This window comes from Varroa jacobsoni, unplaced genomic scaffold (assembly GCF_002532875.2).
Source record: "Varroa jacobsoni isolate VJ856 unplaced genomic scaffold, vjacob_1.0 scaffold_775, whole genome shotgun sequence".
NCBI lineage: Eukaryota > Metazoa > Arthropoda > Arachnida > Mesostigmata > Varroidae > Varroa > Varroa jacobsoni.
The window spans coordinates 36,731-63,530 of record NW_019213677.1 but is presented as its reverse complement, the minus strand read 5'-3'; the positions used below and the strand labels follow the sequence as shown (position 1 = coordinate 63,530).

At 43.2% G+C, this 26,800-nt stretch overlaps 1 protein-coding gene across 5 annotated transcripts in view; it reads left to right on the top strand.

Moving 5' to 3' along the window:
* Nucleotides 1-26,800, top strand: part of LOC111263597 (histone demethylase UTY) — a 75,228-nt gene that overhangs the window by 43,200 nt on the left and 5,228 nt on the right. For all 5 annotated transcript variants that reach the window (XM_022838805.1, XM_022838804.1, XM_022838806.1 and 2 more), the window contains 4 exons: nt 12,577-12,638; nt 23,776-24,101; nt 24,414-24,659; nt 24,896-26,731. In XM_022838805.1, the coding sequence (XP_022694540.1) occupies nt 24,039-24,101; nt 24,414-24,659; nt 24,896-26,731 (2,145 nt within the window). In that variant the 5' untranslated portion in view covers nt 12,577-12,638; nt 23,776-24,038. The remainder of the gene's footprint in view (nt 1-12,576; nt 12,639-23,775; nt 24,102-24,413; nt 24,660-24,895; nt 26,732-26,800) is intronic.

The following is a 26,800-nucleotide window of genomic DNA, read 5'->3' as shown; positions in this document are numbered from 1 at the left end:
GGTAAGCAACGAGATTTTTTGTGCTTCTTGCTACCGTTGTGTCGACTCTTGTTTACGGTGCAGCTGCTATTGCTGCGGCTACTGGCGGGAAAGGAAGTTTTTAACGGGATAAGGTCATTGACTTCGGCGTTAACGGGGCTTACGCGTTCTGTCAGGGTGGCAATGCACGTTAAAGCTGGTGATGGCTTCTGGCTCGCTGTCAATAAACACACACGCACACATACACACAGCCATAAACATGTGTGTACGCACACCTTATGATAGCCAACGGATGGGTTTCTACAGCAGATCGACGCTAAGCGGTAAATCCGTCCACTGCGGGCGTGTACAACAGCCGACCTTTTTGACGTTGCCATTCGATGTTGCCAAAGGCTGAATAATAATAATAATAGAAACTGCCGAAGCTATAAACAAGCGGCAAATATGACTATGGAAAAACGTAACTTTGAATTGGGTGCAAAACGCCGGCACACCAACAATAAGCAAAGCTAGGCACTGAAGTACTACAGAAGAAGACGGAAGATGTCGCCTTTGCGAGGTAGGTTGCCTATTCTCTCCCCCCCCCCCTCTCTTCCTCGCCCTTCAGTGATCGAGGGCCGAGACGATCCTGGTGTTAGCTATTAGTAACTGGCGAAGAATTTCGTCTGTACCTCGCTAAATGCGCCTGAGTTTGTGCGGTCGTTTGTTGCTGTTCCTGTTGTACTTCCGCAGTAAAAACGATCAGCAGTGACCTGATCGCGTTGTTGTTGCCAACATGAGTGTGGTACGCTGCTGTGCGGTCCTAGTCGTTGTGGGAATCAACTTTGCTTTCATAGCTGGTTGTTGTTTGGATCACGTGCGTTTGTTTTATTCTTTGTTGGTAAAGCAATAACGTTGTTGGACATTGGTTGGTCGTTTGGACGCTTATGTCTTTGTGGCTGTTGTCTCTATGATCTTAATACTGTTACTGTTGTAGCAGTTCAACCAGATCGAAGACAGCATGATCAGAGGTAGCAACGCTGAATGCGGGCTTTGTTTCGAACGGATGCAGGAAACATAAAAGGGGCGAAAGGGGGTTCAATTCTTTTGCGTTTTGTCTTTTTGCCATTGTTCGCGGCGGATTGCCGGGTTCTAGCTGCATTTGGTGTGCGGAGGTTGCACAGTGGACGAAGTGATTCTTTAGACAAATTTCGTCGACTTTTGCACTAGAGTTAGTTAACCCTATAGCAATAGAGCAAACGAACTCTAGTCACCGGCACCCCTATAACCATAGTGAAGGATCGACCATTAGGACCGTTAAAGCCTGATATGCAGAGACCATTTGGCAAAAACGTGACGACGCCAGAAGAAAAAGACAAAATTCAACGGTGATGGTTGGGCTTGGTACAAGTACAGTTAAATGAGTCGGCCGAAATATAATACAAGAAATTTGGATGTTACCGTCAACTACGAAGCGTTCTCTTTCGTCCATGCTTACTCGTGTGTGGAAGCAGAAGCGGCCTACAATGTGTGGGGCCAATTCGAGGACTTCTATGCAACTATCGAAAAAGATTTGACACTTCGAGCTTCTGTTTATGATGACACCTTCGGGAGAACAACTTTAGGAAGCAATAATAGCGATATCGATAAGGACTTAACTTTAAATAACTCGTCGCTCAGTTTATATATATATATATATATATATATATAGGCGTTCAACCTCTAGTGAATCGTGCCTGGGCTGACTAACGAGGTATGCATTTGAGAGAGCTACGTTTAAGGTATTGCAAGGAGTTCCGAAGGCGATCGATGAAAATGACCAGACCATTGTTTAGGTTTGGTAGGTTTTGCGTTTATATGTTGCAAGTGAGATCGCTTCTGAGAAGCTCATCGCCATACTGTAATCTCATTCTTGATGGTTCTAGCACAGTGCAATGTCAAGAATGGGTGTTCACCCACCCCAGAAAGGCCTGCGAAAAGGAGAGAATACAGGGTAGAACAAAGTATTCCTTTCGGCGAAGGCTGCCTTACCATCGAAAAAAGTTGCTATCAAAGCCATCGCTACACACTTAATACCCTATGACTGGACCCGTGTTAGCACAACGGCTTAATCATAAACGACATGAGGGGACGGGCGGTGTAAAACAAATTCGTAAGAATTTAAAAAAAAAAATAAAAATCATTACTAAAAAAGCGGAGTACGAAGCCATGTCGCTACAAATTCAGTTAGTGACTTGGCGAATGACGATCCGAACTGTAAAGACACGGCGCACAATAACCTTAATAAAGAAAGCAATACATCGTGCTTCTTTATTGGAACACGTTACATAAATGTTGGGGGTTATAAATGGCGGTCATTTTGAATGCACGCTTCACGGATAAACATAACACGAAACTTTTCTTTTTAGTAACTAGCGCTATCTCAAACATAATTTTTCCTTACTTTTCCACACCTGTCACTTCGTTTATATCATTTGTACTTTCCATAATATTCTCTTATTAGCCAGGATTCAGCTCATTCATTTACAATCCAATTATGGCACTAGTCGGGGGTCGATCGCCGGGTCATGTGCTTTTCTCTCGACAGACTACCTCATCCTTGATTTCTTTTTGCTTCTTCTTCTTCTTCTCCTTCGAAGTTGTTGTTATCGTCATTGTTGTTGATGTCATCTTGCCTGATCGTAAAAACGTTTTCGTGTTGGGCTTGTGCTATTGTAGTGCCTACCAGTTCTAGGCAATATAAGGATGCTTGCCTAATCTACAATTGTTCCCGATTTCGGCCCGTTTCTGTGTGCTTAGTTTTTAGGCCCTGCCGCAGCCGTCACTCTACCGCTAGAGAAACAGTACTCGCTTACACGATAACGCCACGTCTTCGCGCAGCATTTGTGTACAGAAATTTCTTGGCCAGCAGTTAGCCAGATCCACTGTTTTTCTATTTTTAGCTTTTTTTTTTAATCTGCTGTCGCCGATTTCCTTTCGGTTTAGCAGATAGATACACAGCGCAACTGTTCCTCTCCCCGGATCGAGGTGACGCCTGTAGACCAATGGTGCTGGGTTAACCCCCACTGATATTTTCTGTTGGACAGTTTTAGCGGCAGACTGGTTTGAGCTTGAAAGTCGAACGTCGTTCTATTTATGATAGTCTATCTCGATTGCGAGTTCTGTAGCTGTGCATAAAAGGCAATTGCCTGTGTAGTAGGTATTTGCCCGTAACGAGTGTATGATAAACGGTCATACTGGTTTATTGTAGTACTACGCTAAAGGACCGTTTTGGTAGAGGCTGTTGGACGTGTCTGCACGGGACTGGCGTCGGACGAAAGAACAGCCTTTTCAAAGGAATCTTTGAACATGAATGAGATGCCAGCAGGTGATTTCGAACCGTGACGACGGATGTTCGCAGGAAGCTTATGACAGCTTTGACGACATTTTTCTAGCTATATGCCGGACAGGTATCGAGGGAAACGCGAAATACCGTAGGCTATTGTCGATGGCTGTGTGTAGAATAGGGTGTTTATTGAAAAACTGATTAGTCAGAGACACGTGCTTCCTATACATTCATCATCGTTTTCGATAAGGCAAATATGATGAGCCGATGTACGACGCGATACCGTTTCGTTGATTGATAAACTCCCACCGATATACTGACGGGTGGACGAAAACTGTATATTACGAAAACCACGTCGTTCGAGTTAGTCTTTTGTTTTTGTAGTAGCGTGCTCCTAATATTTTTATTCGTTGGAAGTTTATTTTGAATTGGGGGTCAGTATACTATTGAGCACAGTGCTGCATACCGAAGACTTAGGAATTATGAGAAAAACTATTTTCTTAATGCGTTTAGCCTGATCAAGCCGTGTCGAATATTGTTAAGTTTTCGTGATCCTCGAGAATATTTGACAAACGCTCAGTATTCTTTCGGCTTGCGATGAACGTCTAGCCAGTTATTTCATTATAGGTATAATAGGAGGTCCCTATTGGAGCTTCTGTAAGGGGCAAATCAGCTATAATCAGCTCTACGTTGACGAGTGGGGTCGATAATTCGCTTGAAGCATCATCGAGTATCTTCCTTTTTCTTCCTCTTCGTGCACTAACGGAGTATTCAAAATGACTCTTGTGCTAACCTATGGACTATCTCTTGCCATTGCAGAACGTCCGTTTCGAAGAGATTGTGATCTGCTACCGTAGTTACAACTACCAATGACATTCGACCCCCCGGTAAATCTAGTCGCGACGATATTATCAATAGACTAAAGGAGTGGTCTATGTGCTACAGTTACAAATAGCGTGCGTTCCACTTGGGTAGAACGCAAGCCCACATCAACATAAAGACGTAATGTATGCGTCGGTGAAGACTAGATGGAAAATCAACAGTCAGTGTTTTCGTCGACTGTTTCATTAGACACGACGTGGGGAGGCCCTACGTCATCTGTCGGTGCCTTAACGAGATCTATCGAATAATAGTAGCTTAAGTCAGGAGGCTTACGTTAAGTGCAGGATGACGTTTAGAGGAAGTTCAAATACAAGTCTAGCTCTGCGTTCCACTTTGTTGGCGAATGCTGAGTTCAAAAATGTAATCCTCGAATTGCCCCTGGTACGGTTGTTGTTTCAGTGGCATTGGTGATGCCATCGAAATATTAAGGCTAAATATCTGCTTCGAGAATAGAAAATTGAACGGAAATCAGCGATATAGCTGCGGGTAAGTCAGGGGATCTGAACGAGCTGCCGGAGCACCCAAACGTTAGAATTTTCTTGTTTCAGGTTCGTCAACATTTTATCATAAGCGGGACCGCGCTCACGCTTTTGACGGCAGGAGCAAGCAACATGATGTCATAAGTAGCAATGCAAAGTAACATTTTCGCGTCAAAATACACTGAAAGATTCCCATTAGCATGTCAGATAGGTAAAAAAAAATCGGCACGCTCCATGATCCGTAACGTTGTCTATTGATATACCGCACGTTGCACTTATGCCGAGACTTCATATATATATATCAAGAGCCTAAATCGCTAGCTCACATGAATGGTTAGGATGATACCGTATCGTTCCTGAGAGTCTAATATGTTGATAGACGCCGACACATCCATCCTTCACGAACACAGTATTAAGGGTTGCTGTTTTTTTTTATTCTCCGTTCTTGAGATGTTTTTTTCTAACAGTGGTTTCTTTCCTCTCGGTGAGTAAATAGCGTACGCTGTTGAAACGAGTTATCATTGCTATCAATATTTGTGCCTGCTAAAACCTAGCGCATGCACATTGTATTGTACATCTGTAGAGCGTTTTCAGCAAAGCAAATTTTCCTTAGAATTGGTCGACGAGGGACCATTTGGGTGAGGGGCTCCGCCGATAAACATTAAAAAGTTCTCTTTCTTAACTATTTCCATCGGCTTCACTTGCCGCCTCTGTTTTAGTTGGTATAGAGTGAAAGACGTGAAGAGCGCGTGGTGCGAGACGTGTTGGTTACCACGTTTTCTGCCATTCCTTCTCATCGTCTTTTCGGTGGTCGCTCAAAAAAAAGGCAGCAAAAATGATCGTTCGCACGATCCCTACCAACTAATTGCGGCAAAGGCAGCTGAATCTGGCTCAGCAGGCAGGCAGACAGGCCTCTTTTGGGGGTACCCAAAACGCTGTTGCCTTTGAGAACATCTCGCTTTCCCATACGCGACCATAGTAGTAACTGGTAAAGCAATGATCGAGAATAGGCATGCCATCTGATGATCTTCGACGCTGTAAAAGCTTCGGAAGCATCTAATGCTTTCTTATAGTATGCCGCCTAAAAATAGCGAAAGAAGGAAGAGCTGTGCGCCAATAAATGCTTTGTTTTCATGAGATATTGCATATATTCGGGTTCTGTCGGCTGTGATGCTCAAAATAAATATGTGGTCTCGAAGCGCAAAAATGTGGGTTTGTAGATTGTTGGAAAAAGACGAAACACCTAATATTATGACGGTTGCCCTGGAGTCTAAGATAGCAGGACAAAGCGAATGTATACACTGTAGTAATAATGGAATAATAATTGCCAAATAAGTAAAATAGTCATAATTATTCTCATCACGGAGTAATATAGTTAGGCATTATTAATTAACCGAAATTTTTAACGGTTTATAATAACTTTTAAGGCTTATAGCTACCAATATTGACGCTGAATATTTTACAGGGTTGAACGGTAAGTGTTGGCGCGCTTTTTTGAATGTTTCTACATTTGTTTAATATCTTCGTGTGCGTTCGACGCAATGCATTCAAAAGTCTTTTCTATCAGTATGACAAAGAGTGCATTCTCAACACCTATATTTATAGAGATTAAATTCCGTGCCGTGTACGGCAAAAACTCCAGTGAAAACTGTCCAGCACCGCAGTTTCATTTAGTCAGTTTACTGCAGGAGATTTGCACTTCCGTGTAGGCCAGCGCTCGAGTTCGACCAAACCCTTACCCTCTGCCGAAACGGCAAGACAGCCGTCAGACTACTCGTGGCCTAGTTGGAAATAAAAGGATCCTTAACAGACGACATTGATGAGCCACTGGCATGTTTCCTTTGATTAGAAGTGTAACAAAGCTCATCACGTAATCCAAAATATCCTATAGCCTGCCAGCAACACAACTACCAACGTAGTCCTTATATCGTGTGTTCATACATCTGCCTCAAATTTAGCATACGTTCATTTAGCCACATTGTCCTATTCGTGACCCGTGCCTGGGTTCGGCTCGTTACTAGCAATATCAATACTGGCGTATCACACTAATGATTATTCCCTGCTACATCAGTCGGGTAACTCTGTCTCACATAGAGCCACTGTTGCCCCCGGCTTTGAGGACGAACAGAATGAATTATAAACATGGTGCTACATGTTTTGCAGCGCAAAGGAAAATTAAGTGGACAACGAACTTTACTTGAAGATACTTGAATGCAGAATCAGGGTGACGAGGCAGCTGCACTTAGGCTTCGATATACATGTTTACGTGCATTCATTGCAGGACGATTTGTTAGAACAGTGCAGCAAACCGGAGGATTTAACGGCGGGCAAATATCGCTTCGCAGCTGCTTGATAAAACAACATAAGGTTAAAATGATCGCGAAGTCTTCATCGTTCCATTATTATCAATGGATAAAGGAACTCTCTGAAACATTAAGTATAAATCGGGCCAGACGGGTTCCACCCGAACTATGAGCTCTCGAAGCGGATATATCAGAAAAGTGAACGCTTTTGTTTGTTCCAATAACAATAAATTGTGTATATATGTATGGGTAATCTGGGACAGCGTTTCTGGATTACACCCATCAACTGTTTTTCTTTTTGTGAAACGACCAATTTGTTCTAAAAACGTCCTTTCTACGTGTTCCTTTTGTCTATCAAATATAGCAAATAGATAGGTAGCAAGGAATTAGGACAATACGTATACGTCAATGTTTGTCCGGTAATGGTCGTTAGCACAGAGTCAGTTGACGCAGGGACGTTTTTTTCTCGAGGTACATCTACAATACAAAGTCTGTTTGCCTGCTATCTCGTATTGGATTTTAATATTGATGCGATGTTATTATAGGGTAACTACTTAAGCTGTCTTAATGACGGCCGAATAAGCGAATTTCGCACTACGTCTGCACGTAAGCGTACGTTGTTCCAGCTGGACCATGTTAGCTATTCCTGAGTAGAGTTACCGGCCGTAGTAACTGTCTGCCTTGAAACGCTACAATTAGTGAAAAGTCTTTGGGTGTCTGACTGTCAAGCGCCAGTGTACCACGAAGTCCAGCTCAGCAGCCATTCGTTCTCAGTATACTATGTTATGTTAACTGAAGTAATACGATGTTCTATTCTAGTCGTACATCTGGGAACAGAAAACTATTGCGCATCGCTTTAAAGTTGCTTTGTCGTTAAGCAACGGATATCGGGTGATATTACTTACTGCATAAACTTAGTTAAAGCCGCCTGATCGAATTCGAAGGACAGTTCTTAATTTCAATACGTACGTTTAGTATCCCGGAACATTGGAAAACGACGTCAGAGGCGTACGTATATGTAGGTGAAGTTATAGTTCCGCCATGATTGCGGTGGCGAATGTTTCGAGAGCTGCTGCCTCACATAGCTAGCACCATAATAAAACACCATAATAAAACATCATAATAACAATACGGCTGCAGGCGTTTGGTGCTTGACGGTGATCGGTAACGGACGAATATCGCATGAACAGAGTTTATCACAATGGATGCTAATGCAATAGGTTTTCTGTTTAATCGTTGACTACACGCTACAGGGTGATACGACGTTACAAAAGTGTATAAGTCCAAGTGGTGGTAAGTTGCATTGACCCGAGTGGATTTTGGACGGACGGGCGGAATTACGTTCCTCTTTTTCCGAGGATTTCAAGATTTTAATCTAAGTCAACTAGTATTTACGAGTATTCTAACGATGCGGTGTGGTCTCGATGGTGATTTGTTCTTCGTGTAATTTAATGAAGGTTACTGAGGGAAGCGTGTAAACGCTTGTGTTAGATAATCCGCGATGGATGAGAATTGAACCTGTAGAGTAGCTGTCCTTGACGTGCGCCTTCGCTATAATAGGGCGTGAGCCCGATCCTATCGCGCTCCTATGATGCTGCGCATTTATTGATTCTTGTTGGATCGGTAGTATAAAAGTCAATATACTCTTTAGGTATTAGTGAGTGCCACAATGCTAAAAGGATTTACTTGTATCGACCTGCTAACTATATCCTGCCCTATCTCTTCGTCAATGTTGCCCTGCTGACGACCTGCATAATATTTATATAACATTTAGTTCGTTCGACAAGGATATTATAGTTCTTGTTGTTGCTCCATACCGTACATAGAAGCTCGTGTGAGGTCGTACCGTTAGCGACTGAAGTCAATTATGCGTTTCGACTTAGGTCGGAGATTCGGGTTCGTATTTGACAGCCTGTTAGGCGACCTGAACGTATGGATTGAGAACTGAGGCACCCTGTTAATTGCGGCTCCAACATATCTTATTACTATATTCGACTTGGATAAACGCAAAAAAACACAATTGCATGTTTAATTGAAGATCATGTGATCGTTGGCACGAAGGCTAAGTAGGTTTACATGGCGAAAGTGTGACCTCGGCTGTACCAGTCATTTTTGTCTACATCCCATCTCGGTTTGATCAGACGCCCTGTCTGATTGTCCATTGACCTCGATGACCAGAGAGGGCACGAAGTAGGACAGCGTGCAAATGAGTGGTTAGCAAATTCGAATCTTAAAACCAGAGTCCCATACAGTGGTTTTCGCTTGTGAAATTTACTGTGAAGCGCGTAGTACGGACGTATGCAATGGCGAATTGATAAAAAACAGTGACAGCTGTTTCTCCTCTGTGTATCAAGCAACTTTCTATTTATGAGACGAATTCAAGTGAATCTGCCGGCCAATTAACCAGAGCGAGTTCTGATTTCCGCTGTGGCGGGTTAGCACACGCAGCAGCAGCAGCAGCCCAATGGCCCTGCTTCGTAGAACGGACCGACCGATCAAAAACTGCCGCTGACCGCTAGAAGCGTTTCTGACCTTGGGAGTTGTTCTTCGTTGTACTAACGGCACGGGATAGAAATAGAGCAGACTGTACCAGTACAATGACATCTAATGTCATAGTGTTGGCTTTATTTAATTTTCTGCTACCATTGAATTGAAAAACCGGATAGAATAGAGCCGATTAAAGCTTCTAGCCGCTAACTTCGTTAGGTGCCGATCTTATCGATCAGTGACGACGAGACTAATGTAAGAAAACGTTGTTATCATAGATGGTACCCTCTCGACAGGTGGTGAAATAACATCTGCTTGGATTGCGGCTGTCGTATTAATGTTTTCGTTTCGAAAGCTGTCGGTTGAACATCGCTAATAATCGTATCCCATGATCAAGCGAAGAGATGTCGGACTTCCTGTTCAAAGTCGAGCATTCGGTGCATATAAATACTGGCAATGAATATCTTCAGCCGAACTCAGCTGAGTGATGTCTCCGTGGTACTTTGTGTACGAATGGACGTACGCAAATTTGAGCATGAAGTCGTTCTTTTTTACCTATGCACGGTGACGAAACGAAATCTCAAGTAAGCGTGTCGTGCGGAGTAATTCGTGCTCGTCTTCAACAACAGTTACCTCTACAAGTCCAATAAGAAGAGCGTCCGCCTTCAACCGCCGTCGTCTAGAAGTATGATAATTAGGTGCTCGTTAATAAGCCAGACACTTGAAATGTATAACGATTAGTTCTTTGTTTACTCCCGTATTATGAGCATGTTAAACATTTGTTGTTGTGGAGACACCATGCCAATGTCAAAAGTTAGTTAACACGTTATCTTTGAACCATCTACATGTCTAAGATCAAAAAAGTCCCCTCGTACAAAACATCCCCTCCAGCGGAAATTCTGGACGCGATGAACTCAACCGAACGCGTGTGTGTGTGCCGTCATGGTCTGACGTGCATACTGCTGTTGGCTAGCTTCTAGCGGCGAAAACATGACGCAGATTTCTGTCAGTGCTGACGTAGTAATTTGATGTTTCTGGTTAGTCCAGTCTCTCCTGGGGGTTTTTCCGGTTTAAAAAAGTCCGCCACAGAATAAAGCCTGCGAAGAATCCACTGGGCACTACTACGCTGCATGCAAACTTGTTGTGTTGGGCTTGCAGTAGCATCGTGCTCATGAATAGTATTGGGCCAGCATACAAAAAAGGCGTGTCAAGAAAACTGAAAAGGTGGGGTTAAAGTACGATCGGGCAACGTCGCTGAACTTCTCATATGAACGAATCGTAATCATATAACAAAAGTTACATGCAATATACTTAAATGGACTAAGTTCGAATTATCGATTGGCGTATAGAAATTTTCATTCAGAAGTTTTCCTCCTGTTCTGCGTAGTCATTTCTATATGGCCATGTGTATTAGTAACGAAAAAGGCTAATGTATGTGTCCATGTAGATTCCTTTTTTTTTTTGGGGGGGGGGGGGGTAGAAGTGGAGGTAACAGTGACTCGCAGTATTTTTATGTAGCTATAATGAAGGTAAGGTTGCTTATGATTATTATTGCTAAATGCATACGGTAAACTTTTGGTTATTATAATTGTATGTAAAATAGCTAACAAATATGTTTACTAAGTACTAATGTTTTTTCTCGTGAAGTAAGACTGCGCCTCCATATATATATGCATCGCCGATAACGTTTGCAGTATGGCTAGTTTTACCGCAAAACACACCGTGTCATTATCATTCCGTATACGAACGATATGGAAACAACCACGTTTTTGCATCGGTAAATGAACCAAGTGATAATTTAACGAGCATGTTGCTTTAAATATTCTCATTACTATTACGATCTTGTCAATGGGTGAAACCTAGTACGAGGATGTCCGAAAAACAAATACTCAACTTGGGTGTTCAGAATATACAGAGTTGTTTTTATTACTTTGAATTTTCGGGTCGTTACACATCGTTCAATGTTAAAAGTAACACATGCTCGAAAATGGGCGCTCATACAACCTCTTCTCTGTAATCCTTTTTAGCGGTTAACTCGGATTTTATTTTCCGCTGTTTTAGCCGGTAGTTGTCCTTTGTACGGCTGTTGGGCACGGGTCGACGGGATCTGATGCAAACAGAAATCTACCGTTGATATACTATGGGCTTCTAGTAGCGATGGAAATAAGCAGCAGCGCTATTTAGTCGAATCAATCAATCTCAACTGACGTGATCTTAGTTGATGAAATCGTTCTTTCCTGCCCACCCATGAAATGGGTTTCACCCATGAAATCACGGGGGTGGGGGTGGAGCTCGTGAATAAAAATTCAAAGAAAAGGTCGAGAAAAGACACAAAGGCCAATAAAACAAAAGCTAGCCAAATCGAAAGTAGAGATCCGGCGTGTATTTAGTACGAGTCCGAACCGAAACACGGTTGAAAGAGAATAGATTCTATGGATTACATAATAGTGAAGGAAAAGCGAACGAAACAGTCGGCGTTCGTTCAAATGAGATTATCGTCGGGCCGTTAATCGAAATAATCGGTCATAAGCTCGGGGGCAGACATCTTTAATTGCATACTTGTTGCATATTCTGTAAATGATTTTTAAATAAAGTGAAGCAATAGTAACCCGCTATAAAGGGTTCATTTATGCCCTTCATATTTACGGGCGTCCACCGTCCAGCACTCGATACGCAACGTGCTGGATTGCTTGTGTATGGCCTATGGGCTGTGTGTCACAAACGGCCTATTCAATTGACCTGAACTAATACGGCCTGCTCTATGACATTTGCCGCCGCAACAACTTCGACGAGGTCCATCACTTTTAGTACTGGTATAATAGTACCCTATGGAAAACTGGATTGCATCGATCGGTCACGAAGGCTCAACAATAAAGAATAGCAAACGTCCTTGCAATTATTTACTATTCATTCCTTTAACTAGGGAAACTCGGTCGCTTTTTTATTTTTACAATTCTTTATTAGTTAATTAGTGAATATAGGTATTTTCTAGTTGTATTCAATAGTTTCAATAGGCCGATAAGCTGCAGTTTTATCAAGGCCTTATACATCTCGAAAAATTAAGCTGTGTATTGTGCGCGGTAAAAAATTGGTACATGAACAAATGTTAATCCTAGCTTTTTATTTGTTTACCTGTTTCCAGGTGCTCGGACGACCGCAACATGCCGTTGTTGTAATGACATCCAACTGTACATAGTGAAACTTGTAAGTTATAAAATAATTTTTGCAATTTGTAATGATCTAACTTCAGTCGTCGTAATCAGAACACAAATTACCTTAATCTCAGGAAGTAATGCAGCTCTCTTTCAAAGTTGTTTGGCGTAAAAAAAAAGTAGAATCATGAGTCTTTTTGAAAATGATCCTCCAATTGCCTTGCGTCCTTGCATAGTAATAATAGTATTGACAATCCGCACGGGTCTTTTAGCACTGGAGCCTACCAGGTGCTTTATGGCTTCAAGCCTGCCATCTTACTTCTTGTACAACAGATGCAAGAAATGCTTTCATTCACACACGTAAAGCATAATATTTCCGGTTGGTGTCTGAATTTCTGTACGTTAAAATGTTACCGCCGATGTGACGTGCGAGACTTTTTTGATGACGCATGGAACAATTTTTTTCCCGGATATATCGAGCTGATAATTCAAACGCCCGACCTTCTCCGTGAGGTAATTTCAAGGTAACGTTTGCCTGTTACAGGATAGTGTACTACAGGATGTCATGACGCTACGGTATAGGGCATCGTTTTTTGGGACAGCACAGAGCGAGCGCTGCAATTTGAGTATAAAAACGACGTCAAACATGCAACGCCTGTTAAAAACAAACAGACATCATTCTGTACAATTGTAGTAGTTAAGGACGTAGGCGTGGCGTGTGGTTTTCGGCAATTGGCAACGAAATTGAATTCGTATTGCGAAAATGTTTGCTTATAGGTTGTTGCTTCGTTTGGGCGTTTGCTAAGTCACTTAAAGTTGGAAAGTTCAGTTCACTTGAAAAAAACAACAAAAGTTTCTTCGAAAAGTTGAATATATATGCCATACCTGCTAAAACGGCGATCTATTTTCTATTAGTGCTAAAGCCGGAAAAATAATTCCTATTTTACTTTAAAGCCATCGCCATTAGCATGATTACATGCCAAAAAAATATGATCTTGCTATCGATTTACAATGCTGCCTAATGCGGACCTTCCATGCCTCCATGCTTAGAAGCAGCATTTTTGCTTTCGACTAACACTGAGCTCGAAAAACCTCTCCATCAGTAGCTGTTCCAATTAGTTGTGCAGGTTGTCTCGGAGACAATCTAGTTCTCTGTAATGAGGGTATCTAATGCTACACAATTGTATGTGCGTATTTATTTTGGGTAGGGTTTGATGCCCCACGCTCAAAATGCTCCTAAGATTTCGTTATTCGTACCGATACTAAGGTGCCGAAAAGTGTTGTCTGCACCATGGGCAAACGCTGACTTTGAAGCTCATGTGGTCGCTATCACATTTGTGCTTCTTGGACGATGGATCCGGCGAATTTCCGAACCGCTGACGACTTCCTGGTAGCATAGCAGCCACCAGTTCACCTTCGCCGTTTGGTGATCCACCCGCACTAGCAGGCGCCTGAACGATCAGACAAGTAGCGACCAACATCGATACAGCCTATGCACCGTAAATATGGGTATGGCATAAACTCTGAGTTGTACGAAACAGCTTTGACTAAATGGGAAGATAGCATAGATTTTCTAAACCCATGCCGGTTGGACGAATGCAAACACGGCAGATCTCTTGTAGATTGTAGAACTGGGTCTTTGTGGTTGCGCGGGGTCAATATACTTCATTAGTGCTGTCTGTATAAGAAGCACATGGTCCAACTGGGCGAATGAGCTGCTACTGGGATTTTTTTTCATCTGCTAATCAATATATTGTTGATCATCAATCACTATGCATGTGGAACTGAAATCAGTAACTATTTCGAGTTGTATGCCCAGGTCTGTTGTTTTTGTTATGCGCGTTACTGTACACGGCCTCCTAAAGCACGGAACGAACCGCGTGCCTATGGCCTATCCTTCAGTCTAGACGAAATTTAGCAAGCCACCATATTAGTACTGCATCGTCACAACGATGTTCTACAGACCTGTGCTATACGCTCCTAATAGCTTGAATTCTTGAGTCCGCTTACTTCAAACGAGCGCATGTGATTTAGGTGGCGTATCTGCGATTCCAACATCCGGTTGACACCATATAATAAAAAATAACGACAAAAGTAACAGGAAACAAATTCGCCTTTAATCCATCTATGTGTATCTGTGCGCTAAGCGAAACGGCGTCGCTTTTTCTGCGTTGTATTATTAACCTAAATGTTTGGAGTTCTACGTGTGTTAAGCATTGCTCCAGGCATAGCGTCTTCAATCTGCCATAATTTACGCTTCCGTCTGTTTCGAGGTAAATATAATATTAAGGCAAAGTCAACAATTGGATGGACATGTGCTTGAGACACGAACTCCTGCTTGTTTCGCATGTGCTTAATGTGCTAGAATCCGCCGATGGATACTACGAGCAATTAGTTCATTCAGCTCTTAGTATAATTTGTGAAGGTTTTTACTGAAATATTTGCTTTTCCACGTTGTCGAAGGTTTTTTCTTATTTGTTTGAGCAGGCAGTAAGTGTGAAAACACCACAAACTTATTAACACATTTGTCTATATTTTGGGCATTGGAATGCGTTAGCCTTACCTGTGGACATTGCCCCATCATAATATTAAAAAAAAAGCTCGACGTTAACCTCCCAGCTCGTTCTCTCTCTCTCTCTCTCTCTCTCTCTCTCTCCCTCTCGCCCTCCGTCGCAGTGCCCACATAGTTAATTCCTAAACATCAGTTGCTTATCTCACGTCTCCCCTTTAGGTTGTGTGTTTATTTGGAAACGTTAAATCTAGCGCTGTTCGTCTCAGCGTCAATGAAGTTCAACACGCAGCGTGGCTTCGCGTGGTTGAAGCGCCAGCTCAAATCGTAAATCTCTGTTGCTGTTATTGCTTCACCTTCGGTAGCGTCGTCTACCGAGCAGACGCACGTGTTTCTGCTCTGCAATACTATTCAACGATTAACTCCGCTTCGGTTCGCTGTTCACGTCAGCGCGGCCAGCAGCTGTTGGTTAGCAGGAGCAGTCTTCAGTGAAGAATATAGCTTGATTCGATTTCTTCATTGGCCTTATCATAACTGCTTGCTTAGCAGTCCCTGTTCGACGCGCCCGTATCCGCGATTCGTGACTCGCCAGTTGTTCTTCCAGACCAGTTAGTGAGCCTTTTAGCCAGCCAGTGAGCCTCAGCAGAACAGGCCGAAATATCTTTCAACCGATGCCTGCCACCGCCGGCAAAATGGCTGTATCTGTTGCTGCAACAACGATCGTTGGGCGTTGTGGCATTTATCAGCCCTTTCTTTTTTTGCAATGGCACTCTTCTAGCTGGGAGTAGTGCTGCCAGCAGTTACCTATCAGGTGGTATCGGCCACTGCGTCTTTCCTAACTCGTCCGGTTTGATACGTCGACGTATGACAAAGAAGGCGCTCATGACGGCGCCGAAGAATATTTGCTGCCCAAAACGTGGGTCCATTGGGTCGGCAGAAGAGATGGCGTCTAGAAAGAAGATACCAACCAGCCACCGCCATAGCCAGCCTGAGCGGCTGAGACCGGCGGCAATCCGATTTCCGTTAGTGGGTCACGATGCCAGTCGCCGATAACGCTGCGAACTCATCGTTGTCGCTGTCGGAAAGTGCTGCCGCACCGGTAACAGTGTAAACACCAACGGAACAGAATCGGCAGCGATCAAATCAACATCAGTTTCAGCGACGCTGGTGGACGAACTAACAGGCATTGCGGGTGTCGACCAACATCTTGAAGGGCAACACTCCCACTACAGTAGACGTAAAACCTAACGATGGGACTAGCAAGACCAATGAGATGGCGGCGGGCGATGGTAAGTACTAACGAGCCGTCTACGGCGTGTTGCGGCTAGAGGAACAATTGACAAAGGTCTGGATTCAATGCCAGGGGCCGTGCAAGTGAGTAGCAAGCGCAGACCGATCCCATGTGAAGGGATGATTCCGACTTGTTTGTCGTAGAGTCAACTGTAATAATAATTATCACCATCGTTATTGTCAGCAGCAAAGTTTTGTTGTCACAGAGTAATAGCGAGACGCCATGGTAAGTTTGTCGCACGCCATTATTCAGTCGACCAGACCCAACCCAATGAAACCAACCAAAGATCCAACAGCGAAGATCCGTAATACGTACCAGTTGTAATCTAATAAAAGTCGAATGATGTTCAGATTATGTGATCATGTACACCAATCGAAGTTCCTGGGCCGACCCAGGGCGTACCGGATGAAGCACAGGGAAGATGGTAGCCTAAATATGGTTTCATATACTCGTGTGAACATCGTTCGTCGTCCACAAAAGAGGGAAGTAATAGTTATCGATATGATTTTCCTCATAATGCTAATATTATCATTACTAATATTAATCACTATCTCTTCTCGATAAAACTGATGACATGAATTGGGATAAAGTTCCGATTGCCCTATTTGCTGATGGCACGGTGACGTTTGAGGGTTGGCATTTTTTGCCAGTGTACTACTAGTAAATAAAATGGTGCTGTTACCTAAAAGTGAATTACATTCATTGCTGTCAAAGTACTCGGGGCACCCATTGATATGCCCGGTATACTAAGATGGAAGTATTTGTACATTCATCTGTACATATGACTTAGCTGTAATTGTACCGCATCTGTTCTTTCGATAGGAACTGTGAGAAACCTGTAAAACCAAGAGGCGAATTTCCCCAAGCTAAAAAGAAACTTTTGCCGTAACGGCATGACCCACCAAATAGTATGATCTTTTGCTCACATGACCGCAATCCTGGAGAGTAGGCCAAACACACGAGGTTAGTAAAAATGACGAAGGAACATGTGATGGGTCCAGAGCTTAGCGACAGCGTGAGTAAAGATTTCAACGAAGCTTTTTTTCCATAGGTTTTACGAGGTCTGAAGTTGTCAGTTTCAACGATATACCAGTACCACGATAGTTGTGCCATCACGTCGTTATTATGATGTGGTAACCGGTTCGCTTCGGCCATTAATAGAATTGCACTGTCTGAGTGTTAGAGAACAATCATTGGCTGGCGAGCCGCTATAGCTGGCTTGGCCTGTCTTCTGCCCTTGTCTTGTCCACACGACCACGTGCGATCAAAGACAGGTCTCCTTTCTTCAAATTTTTCGTTTTCCATAGACGGGCCCCGTTTTTGCGATCACAGAAAACGGGCAGAATATGGAACCGGCGGAAATCGATAGAAGAACGAGAGCAACCCTTGAAAGCCGCTTATGTTGAAATGTCGTACATCATCAACAAACAAAATAGTGTCGTTTCTATGGTTAACTTTCTGCGGTAATGCAGAGTTAAACCACGAACTTTGATAGAACATCGCCACGCTCAAACACGGATTGATATTCCATATATTCCAAACATACGAATTGCGTTGAATACGTTGCACCTACAGTGAAACACAATTGAGAAAGGTTGCGGTTGAATCAAAGGTGCTTGAGTACATGTTTATTTTATGAGACTCGTCGTCGGTGCAAGAGATGAATGACAGTAACGAAGAGCTTATGGGACGGTGAGTCGAAGTAAAAATTACGTCTACTGATGTAGGAAACGTGTGGATTCTCAGACGACGCTTCTTTTGCCGTAGAAACAAATTATCATATCACATGCACAGCTGCACGGAAATCGCAAGGTTCAGCTGTTTTTCACTGGAGATTTTTCCACCCAAAAAAAAAAAGAATATTTTCTATTTGTTTTTATTTAGCCAAGCATCTACGCTAGCCGTAATCAATGGCGTCCCCTTTCTTAGCTGGGGCAGATGCATTATTAGTGACAGCCCAACACGCCACAAAGGACTAGTTCAATAACGGGCCATCAATATATTGCTTGATATTGTCAAGCGCGTCATGGTGCGTATTCGATGCGACAGAAAAAAACGTATACAGATAAAATGACAATGAACGAGACAAAATTGATTCTGAACTGAAAGTACTAATTAATTGTTCAGACAAACGGGGAATCTAGGAAAAAGGGACAACGTTAATCCTTACCTTAATTATAACAGAACTGTTGCCGTATATTTTTAGCTATTTCGTGTATTCGATCGCTTTTAGTCTTTTTGACTTTGATTCGTTGTTACGACAAATCGTTCTTGACAAACGCCGCTAGTGACAGAGGGAAGTCCAACGAACGATGCCGCCAAATCTTCTGCCATCGCTACGTCATTTTACTAGGCAGGAGGGAGTTCAAGGGGCGTCCCGGTATGTATATGTATAAATATATATGTACAATTTAACGCGTAATGATATTCATGACTCACAACCGACAAACCCTGGATGGCGTGGTGACCGTCGCCGGTCGCAATACCAGAATGTAACGCTAGTGCTGGGACAGTGTTAGAGCAAACGTCAAGCTTCTGACGCGCTTCAGGCACCGGCCGCTGGCGTCCGTTGACGCGTCACACCTCCGTAGCGGTTGTTTCTTGGAAGCGGATCGCGCGTGAACGGGTACGCTAGTAAGGGATAACGACATGCTGCAATGCTGTGAGTAAGGCCATGAGTAGCCATGAATGAATGTATATGAACGAAGATATAATGATAACGACGGCGACGACATGCGAGTGAACAAAAGAAACATATACAAAAAAGAAATGTCAGAGACCCGTCAGTCGCTATTCGACACCCGATAAGGTTTGTTTGACACTCATTTCGCTGCTTACTTGGTTCGTTCCAAGACGAAGGCGCTAATCGGCTGAAGAAAAGAACAAGCCCAAATAAGGCGTGAAGCTACCGGTAGAAACAAAGTAGCCACTACTGACCAAATTCGTCAGGCTGGAACGACTTCGATGAGAGCGCGTCATCGGATAGAAGCTTTGATGACGCAGCTCCAACAAAGACACAGACAAGTGGATAGACGTCACAAGCGAGGGTCGGGGAGAACTTCCTTAGCGAGAGGAATGGGGACCACGTGCTAAGGAGTACCTCGCACTCTGATGTATGTACGTTTGCGTGGCAAGATCATAATATATACACACGTACAAATAATGGCGAAACGATCACACTCGGAGTTCCGGAATAGTTTCTCTGGCATGCGAGGCTGTGCACGAAACCAGTGTGTCAGAGAGTGAATTGAAAGATTTTGAAGATTGCTTGGATAAATAGACTGCTACGCCCAGGGCAGATAGACTCCCGAGATCGGATATGACGATGGCAACTGTCAAATAATACGTCACGTTAACAGCAGTGTTGTTCATCAAGATAAAGTTACTTAATGGATCGCGTTTATTCGTACAATCTTAAAAAATTACGTGATTCTCTTGCAGTAAATATCTTCATATCGTGACTATAAGATACGAATTATGAACACGGTATAATTTGTGTTTAGGAATAGTTTTAGCGGTTGGACTGATCCACTGCATACGGTAAGTGCTCGAAGCTGTATTCTGAAAACCGATTTGAGCGACTGTCTAATGATACAGTACCTTTATAGGGCACCTTTTCCCCATTGAGTGGCACCGACTATAATTGGTAAAAAAAAATAACCAATATTAATATCAGATCGTTCCAAACATTGAGGGCGTTCAACGTTTTGCAGGCCCTTGCCTTCGAGCTATAGTTTTACAAGCAAGTGTATACATCTGCGAGGTATACGCGATTAGTTCCCTGTGTGGTTTTCGTTGTCTTTGAAATTTATTTTGACAGTATTTACTGCTTAGAGTAATGAACGGCCAATTCGGCCTAATACATTCGCTAATCAATGTTGATGCTTTTAGATCAATAACGGGTTGCTTAATTTATGCAAACTGGAGAATAGCCTTCTCTAATCTGTTTGTGGGCTTCACGTTATCGAGAAAAATAGGACATTGTTCCTATGAAAAATGATCCTCTTTTCCCATTGGAAATAACATCTATTTTGAGCTTCTCTTTGATTTAGCTAGAGAGACTTCAATCATCGATTCCTGTTAAATTGATATCGAACATACACGACCTATATACGATGCACAAAAAGATCTCTTCTACCGAAAAAAGTTTAATCTTCTAAAATAAATCGTTGTTCCATGTTTATACATAGCGCTTCGGCTGTCTCGAAGCCAGTATTTCTCCTGTTCTTTTTGCTATAGTTGGGGAATAATTTTAAGTGACATTTTTTTTTCATTTTGATTCCAACAAGCATCGCTCTGACGTTGAACGCAATTTGTGCATAGATTCTTATTCACCACATAAATAGACTTGAATGCATCTGTCGGATAATTGTCCAAAGCCATAGGCCAAGAGCGGAGGAGTGATCAGCACGATGGGAAAGCCAAGAAGTTCTTAAATTTTACCCACTGGCGGGCCCACTAGCCTTTGGTTCTGGGTTTCGTAATTCCCCATTTTGTTTATGATCTCTTTCACAAGCTCTAGAGTACCTTCTAACTATGCAGAGCCCCTGTGTACATATTACGTCATTATAAACGTAACATATCGATAGCCAAAGGACACAGTTCAAAAAGGGCGCCTTCTAACTCACCCGTGCAAAAGGAAGCTTAGCACAGACAGAATGTCCCGTCTGAAGCGAACGAAAATTGAACGATCGTGCACAGCATGGTATATTGTAGTCAAAACAGAGTATCTTTTCGTTGTTTTTTACAATCTAGGTTGAAGCTTATGAATCTATGTAGGCATGACAGAAATACATACCAAGTACGGAAAAAGTGCAACACCAGATTGTATTGGTTGTACATGGCCAAGCAACCATGTCGCCAATGGTGAGCAATAACACTCAGTGAAACAAAAATGCGTCCGAAACCCAGAAAAAAAGCTATCAGTCCACTGTGGTACAAAAACTGATTGACTACTTTGTTTCTTCTTTTACGATCTTTGTTTCGCTACAGGTATATAGAGATAAACAAAGCTACGACATGTAATGAAAACAGAAGTAAATAAAGCTCAACGAATCTGTTGATTTGCTAACGAAAGGCAGGTACACGTGGAACGGAGTAAAGCTTGTCCTGTCCTGTTCTGATTATGCCCTCTCAAACATCACAAGTTACTGTCGTTCCTAAGATCGTTCTTAGTCTAATTAGTTCCAACGTAAAAGCCAATTTAAGACCGAATCGTCTAATTGTTGTTTCCTACTAAGACCTTTCCTAAGACCTAATCGTCTGATTGTTTCGAGGACCTCGGCCGCGAGTTCGAGATTCATTTAGCTTTACAATTTCCTGCGAAGTTATTAACCGTAAAAACTTCTCATTAGACTCGGAAGCCATTGTCCGAATAAAGCTGTCTACCATTTCCTTGTTGAACTCCAGATTCACGCAGGGCATTTTTATATGCCTCACGAGCTATTGCGTTGGTCAGCATCTATTAATGTCCATCCATGTCACAGACCGTTGGCAGTTAATTGCAGCATACTGTGGGTCGTATTATTGTATTATATTATTATTATTATATCGTATAGACAATTTGTGATTTTTAGGTAGTTGGTATTTCACGGTACCACTCGAAATGTTTGTGAATATATATTGCTAAGTCTGCGTTTAGATCTTTGGTTATCTGACCTAAATCGGCCACTTAAAGTGGTCGGATCGGGCTTCATCCTAAGAAAATCTTCGCATAACAACTAGTTAATTAAATATTAACCAAAACGCCATGTTAATTTGGTTGATCGTAACCCAATAGCAGTAACTTATTTGATTTTTCACGTTTGAAAGTAACGTCGTACCCTTCAGCCATTAGCATCGTCCGATCGGATATATTATCAGTGCGAAAACTGTGCCGAATGAATAAGTGTGATGAACTCTGTTTAAACTACATTGTAACAGAAGCTACTAGGCTTTACTACTTGGCAATAGCTGTTCGACGTTATCTTTATTCTAAACAGAGTTAGCCTTTTTACCTCTGCACAGGTAGAATGAAGCCTACTTAATAGCAAAACAGGCGCGGACTGCTTTGCAGGGACGCATAGTGTATGTAAATGTAAGGTAGAACCAATTTGTCTATTGTATTACTGAAAAGTAGTACCACGACTGTTTATCTTCTACGCCTGAGGTGCACGTAACGAAAACGGTGTTTGATAATTATCCATATTTTCTTGTATCTAACATTAATCTATATATATATATATATATATGATTGAAGAAGCATCGTGATCGACAAACAGTATTACAGAGCTTAAGTCAGCACGAATTCAATCTGCGCATACGGTCCATTGTTATGTAACATAGTATAGGCATCGAATCGACGTTGTTGATAGAGTTGAGAGTTGATTCTTACCCGCCGTCCACAATGGACCAGCTCGTGGTGTTCTTTTGCGGTCGAATTGTCCCGCGTATAGTATCTCAAATATGTCTAAACAGGTTTTTCCATGTATGCGTACGTTCTGATCTGTATCAGTTCGACCACCCTTACTCTCAGTGGGAACGACAAGGCAGCCGCTAATGCATGCCATTTGACCTATATCCTACATACACTGTCAGTCTCGCCGTTAAGAATCGGGGGTCGAAACGAAGGAAGACTAGAGGAGCTTGCTTTTCAAGGAGGTTTATCTGGCCTGGTCGTTTTGTCAGGCCGTCGTTAAAAGCGATTTGCGAACACTGCACAATGACATACCATTTGCACACTGTAGTCGATGCTGGTGGGTTCAGATGGGTAAAAGAAAGTACGATTGAAGCTCAGCGGCACAACTGACACCTAACATACATTCGTCACCTCAATACATGAGACGGATAACAAATGCTACTAAATTATTTGGTTAATAGTGTTCCCTATTAGTTCATTGTAGAGACACACAGTACCTGAACATCAAGCAATGAGCATGTTGTCTCGTGCTTCAAAATGTTTACACAGCAATTATGTATTCTATTTGTAGCATCTCTTTTAGCTTGGCTCTGTAGAGCAATTCTGATTAAGTTACCCCAGGGAAGATACTGCTTTTTCTACGAAAAATACCCATCAAGTCCACGTGTGTTGGGTGCTAGGAAATTCTAAATCGGGCTCTTGTGTAGCTCATTAATCCTCCTTGGTTGTCTGTCCGCTAGGCTACATCAGTTCACGCGACGAAAGCGCCAAAGCTAAAGTGCAATTTAAGATATCTGGGTATTAGCTAGCTACCATCGCGATGTAGAGAATACACGGAAACGTTCAGTGGCTCTTCCCAGAACACTGGATAGTAGAAACTAGCAGCATACGCACACCCTTCGCAGGCAGCGCTAATAGGTTTAATGGATCCTTCGTTTCGCTCCTTATCTAACTGGGTTTTTGGTCATATTGTTTGCGTCGTATCGTTACAGGCTCTCACTGCCACCTATGAGACACTGCCGTAAACACTGCCTTAGGAAAAACCATAGAAGTCGACGACAAAAACAAACGATCTCAACAATCAACGAAAATTAATCAATCGAAAGTCTCATTCGGAGCGTGTGTATGCCTGAGTGTCCCTGTGCGCCTGTGCTGCAGGTTTCGTCCAGGCCCCAAATAACGTAAGGATAAACAAAACTGTATCAGCAATAACAATAGCGCTGACGGAATAGATCAGAAGCAGAGAAGCGTTACTATGTCCTCCATTGAAACTCAGGCTGCGAAGCAGCTGTCGCAACAGGACGATGCCATCTATAAGGTAAGCAGTGTTATAGAACATCTTTGGTATGGCACGGTAAGTAATATAGAAAGTTTTATAAAGTCGTACCATTTGACATGATAAATCGAACAGGATGTGATAGATTGTAGCAAACATGGCGTTTGCTAATCTTTATTTAACAGCTGATAATCTTGCGGAATGTGCTGGCGTTGCTTGTATCAACATTTAGTTTTCTAGAAAGTTTTGTTTTTCTCAAATCAAGTTGATAACCATGCCCCCTTCATCGTAACATATTTGACTGCTTAACTGACCGGGAATGTACGCGTTCCGTTTACTGCATTCTATTTAAAGCTCATGCCGTCGCCAGCAGTCCGGGGGGGTCCATTCCGCATTCCCCGTCCGCTCAGTGTCGACCTATCCCCCTCGAGCAAGGTGGCCGCCTCGCCTCTTCCCATGGGGCCGCCACCTCCAAACGCCTGTGACCTGCAGCAGGTGCCCCAGCTGTTACCTCGTTCAACGTCTGAAGTCGTAACGCCCACGGCCACACCAGTGATGGCACCGCCGATGGGTCCCCCGCCAGTGTTTACACTTCAATCGGTACATAACATTTGAATTAATATACTCTATTATATTGGCTTAGCAAAACAAGAATTGCTTATTTCTAGCTTCATCGCGAAGTGTCTCGCTGTTCGGGTATTTGTTCAGATTTTTGCAGCGAATCAGTCAGAATAGACAAACGTCTATTGCAACAGAAAGTTATGAGTTGTGAAGCAGTGCTGAAACTAATTGCCAATGTGATGTTTTCGTCCGTTTGTTTATTGCTCTTTATTCAGTCTGTTCTGAGTAAATATAACGTACGTGAAGAGGGTGATCCAATAAAGCGCCTCATCCGTGAGGGGGTCGAATTTAAAGATGACCGTAAACAGCTTAAGCTGCTGTTGCGCAAGAGAAAGAGTGGCAACTTCGAGAGCATGTCACGGGATTCACTTAGCAGTTCGGCTGAGGAGGACAGCGCGGACGATGAAGACACCAAGGATGAGGCCTTGTACGACGACGCTCGATTGATCCATCCTGCTAATGAGCCTAATGTCAACGTGGCCATGGATAAGCTCAACGCACGTTTCCACAAAAATATGACCTCTGAGCAGGTAGAGCAACAGTGTGCGCGAGAAGATATCGGCTCAATCGTGCCAACCATGACATTGCTAGACGGTTACTGTGGACCTCACTTCCCGGCGAGGGACGGACCGCGTCTGACCAGAGAACAACTTCTGCCCGCCACCCCCTGCGTATCAATACAAACGCCTGACCAGGCGTTGGGACCGAAACTCAAGAAATTCTGTACGTCGTATCCCATCACCGTAGTACGCAACATCTGCCAAGTTCTCGAGATTGATCTGGGTTTGTTCTCGACCAAAATGTTGGCGCAATCCAATCCCGAGCATCCTATCGAAGTTCGGACACAGTTTCAGCAGAGTTGCGAAGAAAATTGGGATGCGGACAAGGCGCGACAGGTTTGGCGGTGTGAGTCGCACCGAAGTCATACAACGGTGTCGCGATATGCCCAATATCAGGCGGGCACGTTCGTTGAAAGCTTGAAAGGCGAGCTCAAAGAGCATGAGGATCTTAAGATTACGGCATCAAGCCCAAACAGCGGTGCTACACCTGAACATCTGTCAGACTCCGATTCAAATTCTGGTTTCGGACCTTCCGGAGCTCCAAAACAAAAGCGGCAAAAGAGGACGTCCAGCTTTAAAACTATCAAGTTTGGAACTAATCTTGATCTCTCCGATAGAAAGAAGTGGGCAGCTCAACTCAAAGAACTGGAGAAGCTACCTGCGTTCACCCGAGTTGTAGATGAAGCCAATATGCTGTCGCACGTCGGCCATACAATTCTCGGAATGAATACGGTACAGCTATACATGAAAGTACCCGGTTCACGTACTCCAGGCCACCAGGAAAATAATAACTTCTGTTCAGTAAATATCAACATTGGACCTGGCGACTGTGAGTGGTTCGGCGTTGACGATGCGTATTGGGGTGATATCCATGCTCTATGTGAGAAGAATGGAACCAGCTACCTTTTTGGCTCGTGGTGGCCTCTCCAAGACGACCTGATAGCAGCCAATATTCCGGTGTACAGATTCACTCAAAAACCCGGCGATATGGTATTCGTCAACGCCGGCTGCGTGCACTGGGTCCAGGCTTCTGGTTGGTGCAACAATATCGCCTGGAACATCGGCCCCTTCAACTACGACCAGTTCCGTTTGGGTGTCGAACGTTACGAATGGAATAAAATGCAGGGCTTTAAGTCAATTGTACCAATGCTTCACCTCGCCTGGAATCTCGCCCGCAATGTACAGTTTGTAAACTTGAAACAGGCAGATAAAGCTGAGCTGAATAAGTTGACTGATGGAAACGAAAGTCTCATGAACAAGGTCCTTCAGCTGCAGGATTTGGGCGACAAGGCTACCGAGAACGATCGTCAAAGGCGTATTCGTAATGTTCAGCCCGTAGATGAGCGAATGTTTGATATAATGAGAACGTGCCTAATGCGTAGCTTGCGAAGCGTTGAACGTCAGAGAAGATTTGTTCGCAGGTTGGGGAAGGACATCATCTTTCATGGACGAAATGATGATGAAGTTACCTATTACTGCAACACTTGCGACGTAAGTTATCTGTTTGAGTAAGAAGATATTAGTTAGTTATCTATACAGATTCACAGATTTGTTCCGATT